Source organism: Maylandia zebra, linkage group LG14, assembly GCF_041146795.1.
Source record: "Maylandia zebra isolate NMK-2024a linkage group LG14, Mzebra_GT3a, whole genome shotgun sequence".
NCBI lineage: Eukaryota > Metazoa > Chordata > Actinopteri > Cichliformes > Cichlidae > Maylandia > Maylandia zebra.
In genome coordinates, this window is record NC_135180.1 from 8415874 (window position 1) to 8420539 (window position 4666).

General features: G+C 38.4%; 1 protein-coding gene across 1 annotated transcript; it reads right to left on the reverse strand.

Annotated features, from left to right (window-relative positions):
* Positions 1-798: 798 nt before the first annotated feature.
* Positions 799-2045, reverse strand: LOC101468428 (lysophosphatidic acid receptor 6). The gene has a single exon (XM_004562807.5). It carries the CDS (start codon positions 1951-1953, stop codon positions 1117-1119), a length of 837 nt encoding a protein of 278 aa, XP_004562864.1. The 5' UTR covers positions 1954-2045; the 3' UTR covers positions 799-1116.
* Between the last annotated feature and the right edge of the window lie 2621 nt (positions 2046-4666).

Sequence of the window (4666 nt, forward strand, 5' to 3'; positions counted from 1 at the left end):
AATCAAAAGAAGGTCTTATCACAAAAATAAAAATGCCCCGTTTTCATATCTGCTGCGTATTAAAGGAATGACAGTAAATACCAGGGATAGTTGACATCGCTTCATTGAAAGCACCAGCAACTGTGTGCTCACCTGGAGATGTCCTGCATGCAGGTTCCCGACGTGCCTGTCACACATGTCCATCCCATCTTAACTTGGAGCTTGATCGTAAAAAGATCCTGCCAGTAGTCAGCTTTAGAGCATGATTTGAACAATGAATCAAAAATAAATAAATAAATGAAAAACTAAAAAAACAAGGGGTGCTGTTTTAGCGCTAGAATGAATTAATATTCGCACCTGTATCTAGAAAAAAAATTATATACATCAAATGATACCAGAAGTAAAGATTTATTTTCTTCCATATCAGATATAATAAACATGATAATTTAGTGCAACTTAGAACATCTGAGTGATTTTGCCTGCAAGCAATTCAGGCAGTTCACGGTGATCATTTATATTTCTACGTGTAAATTTTAGCTCTCATGCACAGCTGTCACTTTCTGCAACAGCAGCAGCTGCACCAATCCTTACAGCCTCAAAAAAGTTCATTCTGATGCCGTCAAAGGCATGCATCAATTTAAGTAATTTCCACTCAATCTTAGGGAAAAGACGCAGGTTTGAGAGTTACTAACATAGTCCGTGAGGTTCATGACAGCTTGTAAAGCATTTGTGATTGAACTGTTTTGAAAACCTAAAACAGTAAAAAGCCGCTTTGCACATCTATTTCACATAATGACTCAAGACAAGCCAACACAGTGATGCAAACAGACTCTGGCATAATCTCTGACTTGCCAAGTATTTAATATTTATATATTTAAGAGCAACATTTAGAGCAAACTTTGTCTGATGGAAATAACAAAAGTTGTTAATTTTGGTACTTATTACACATTAGTTTACATTTCCAAGGCAACAGGAGAGCTTATACACTGTAAAAACAAAAACAATGCAAAACTAGATAGCTAGATAAATGACATGCAGAACTGGCCTTCTTAAATACTGATATTCATTTTCCCTTACAACCTTACTGTGAAACATTCTCACAAGAAACTGGGAAATCTGACTGGTCATGTTCGATGACTATTCAGTAGACCTGTCTGTGTCCTCTTTTTTCTTCCAGAAACCATCAAATGAGAAGTAATACAACAGTGGATCCAGACAGCAGTTCACACTGGCAAGACAATTCAGAGCCCGTTTATTATCAAAGAAAACAGTCAAGGACACGGGCAAGAAAAATATACTGAACATCAACAAGTTCATGGCAAAAATCAGCATGACGTTCACTCTGTTGTTGATCCTTGTGCTGATATTCAAATGTCTGTTTAGAGTCAAAGACACCAGAACTGTGGACACAATATTGATGAACAGCAGGGTGAAGAGTAACACAAGCTGAAAATACGCTATTGGAGGAAAGAAGTCCTTCTTGTCATCAAAACAAGTGGAAACATTCGAAGTGTTGTTTTTCAAATAATTTAAAAGGTTCAGACTCTCTGGGATATTCACCATCACCACAATCAGCCAGACGAGCACAGCTCCTTTTGTGGCGTTGGACGAGGACCGAAGTTGGCGTGACTTCAGAGGGTAGACTACAGCCAGCAGCCGGTCGATGCTGATGAAGGTGATGAAGACTGCGCTGGAGCGGATGTTGTTGCGAAAAAGCATCGTGAGCCATACGCACGCCATGTTTCCCAGAGGCCATTTGTGTGTGGCATAAAAGTAGACCTTCATTGGTAAGGAGATGATGAGCAGGAGGTCTGAGATCACCAGGTTGATCATGAAGACAGCGTTGGGTGATTTGCGGCCGTGGTGGCGAAGAAGAATCCATAGCGACAGAGCGTTGAGAGGCAGTCCGAGCGTTATAACAGATCCATAAACTACGGCGTACACCGTGTCAGCTTCTGTTCCATTTCGTGCCATTTTGAGCCACGTTGATTTCGTGCATGTTTTGCGTGAGTGTGAAATGTAGAAGTGGGGGAAGTGACTGTATGAGTGTTAGAAACCGCAAGACACACCTCCCTGCAAATCACAAATGCCAAAAACAGTGTGAAAAAAAAAGTTTCAACAGTGCTGAAGTAGCAGAGAAAGCTGAAACAGGAAGTAACCGTATGAGAATGAAAGAGTTGTGTGGAACTAGTTCAGCGTGGGAGCCTAAAGTTGAAAGAAAAAAAAAGTTACAATTTCTTTTTTTCCTTTATGTAAAACTATAAATGTTCTCTGTGGATTATTTCAGGAATCCACAATCCTGTTTGTTTACACTTAGCTCCTTTCTGTGATAAAGCATCATTAAAGATTTTAGTAACTGGTGGATTTTAATTTTTGATCGAAAAACAATAAAAGAATTCAAGAAATTTTACATCTGTTTTACAGGGAAATCAGAATTTTGTTTGAGTTCAAATCTGATTCTCTGAAAAATATATTTTTAGTGCCTCACTGTTTAATCCAGTCTTCCTCTGCACAGAAATTAAAAATGTGTTCAAAACTCACGTTACCCATCTTATTCCAGCATGTCGACATGCTCAGAACAAACTTGCTTGCTTCTTGTACAGGATGAAATCTATTTACTGGGAGGCGTCCACTTTCAGTGAGGGCAAAACTTCCCCATACTTGAATATTCCAGCTACTATGTTTCTCTTTGGGTGTTGCATACTACAGTGTTATGCACCACAATGTCACATTCTCACACCCGTTCTTCTGTTCTGATATCTAACATGGATTTACTAGCAAATAAGAATTCTATGAAAATAAATTTGTTGCAGCACGTGAGACTTTCTTCTTCTCTGTGATGTGACAAAAAGAAAACGTGGCCATGAATTTTGGTTTTGTTTAAGTTTTTGATTGATTACAGTGTTCTGAAACACCGTGCGTGCCTTTGATGGCATTGTTGTTTTTTTCATCTTAGTGAACATATCAATGCATCAAGATTTTAATGTTATCCCTTTATGGTTGCATTTTTGTGATTTGGATACAGCTATTTAAGTTTTAACACTAACCCGCTGTTGTAAACTTACAGTACAGCCTAAACAGGTGCACATTAGCCAAATGAACACAAGTGTCAGTGGACTTTTTATCTTTCAGAGGAAGTTCTTTTTCTGCTTTCACAGTGCACAGTACAAGGAGGGTTTTTTTTAGCTCATACTTCACAGTAGGGTCTTTCTAGCAAAAGAGGAACCTTTGAGTGACACAGGTGTATGCAGACGGGTTCAGACATAAGAAGTATACAGTTAGATTCATAAGCTTTAGGGCAATGATACGTTTTTGCTTCTCTGCACCGTTGCAGTGTGAGTCAAACAATCAAGATGTGATTATAGGAAAAAAATGAATGTAATTCATGAACAATTGATGCCATACTTTTGTTAAATTCCTTCAATTAAACCTGAAGGTCTGTGCTTTAATCCCATGATTTAAAATCCAGTGTTGTGCTGTGAAAATGTAGCTGATTTCTTAGTCTTTTTTTTATATATTTGTCACACTTACAGACTTCAGATCAAACAAATTTTATTATTGGACAATGCTAACTCAAATAAATACAAAATGCAGCTTTTTAAAACGATTTCATTTATTAAGGTAAGCAGGCCAAAAGATCTCAAAAAGACATTGATCAGACTGGAAATGGTTCCAAAGCCATTTCTAAGGTTCGACACTCCACCACAGCGACAGCCATTGTGCTCAAATGGCGAAAACTTGAAACAATAGTGAAATTTTCTTGGGTTACTGCAAAATTACTCCAAGAGCGCAACAATGAAAAGAAAAAACACTCCAGAATAACATCTAGATAAGTGCAGGCCTCACATGTTCTCAGGTAAGGTGTGAGTGCATGATTCAATAAGAAAGAGTTCTAAAGACAAAACCACTGCTGACCAAAAAAAAGGTTTCGTCTCACATTTGCCAAAAATACATCTTGATTAACCCCAAAACTTTAACTATTCTGTGAGCTGACCAGTTGTGCCTGCATTTGTGTTTTAGTGTGTGCGCGCCTGTGGGTGCTGCTACACCCACTGCACTTTACAATTACAAAATGGTAACACAGGAAACAACACAAGTCGTTGGATGTTTTAGGTGATAGAAACTGTACATCAAAACTATCTTAATAAGGAAACGTGAAAAGAGACTGAACTACAGAATGCCACTCTTGGTCATTGCCAACACTTCAGATAATGGAATTTGAGCAAATCATTGTTATTATTAAAGTTGTAAATAAACAAGAACACAAAGAAAAAAACTGCACAGTGTCTGCTGCAAGGAGGTGCAAGGAACAGAAAGGCTTACCGATGGTGATAACAGCTTCGTATTCAGCAGCCCTATTGAGGTTGATGCAGTCACTGCCAGAAGCACAAATGCACATGAGGTTTGGTTTTGTACAGTTGTGTCTGGTGACTTGAAAGGCACGCAATGTCAATGAATCATTTTCTCCCACCACCAAATGATCTTAATCAGCACAACAAAACAGCGAAACAACTTGCCCACACTCAGGCATAGCATACGTAGCACGAAGTTTGATTGTGCCTTCAAAATACTACGTATCCTGTCAGCTAGTTTAATTTAAAACCATATTCTCGAGCTAGCTTCAAGAAACAATATGCGTGTGAAGTTTGACAAATGTCTCTTCAGTTCCTCAATTTATATGGGCACT

Coding starts and splice junctions, on each gene's coding strand:
- LOC101468428 (XM_004562807.5), bottom strand. CDS start 1,953: ATGGCACGAAATGGAACAGAAGCTGACACGGTGTACGCCGTAGTTTAT.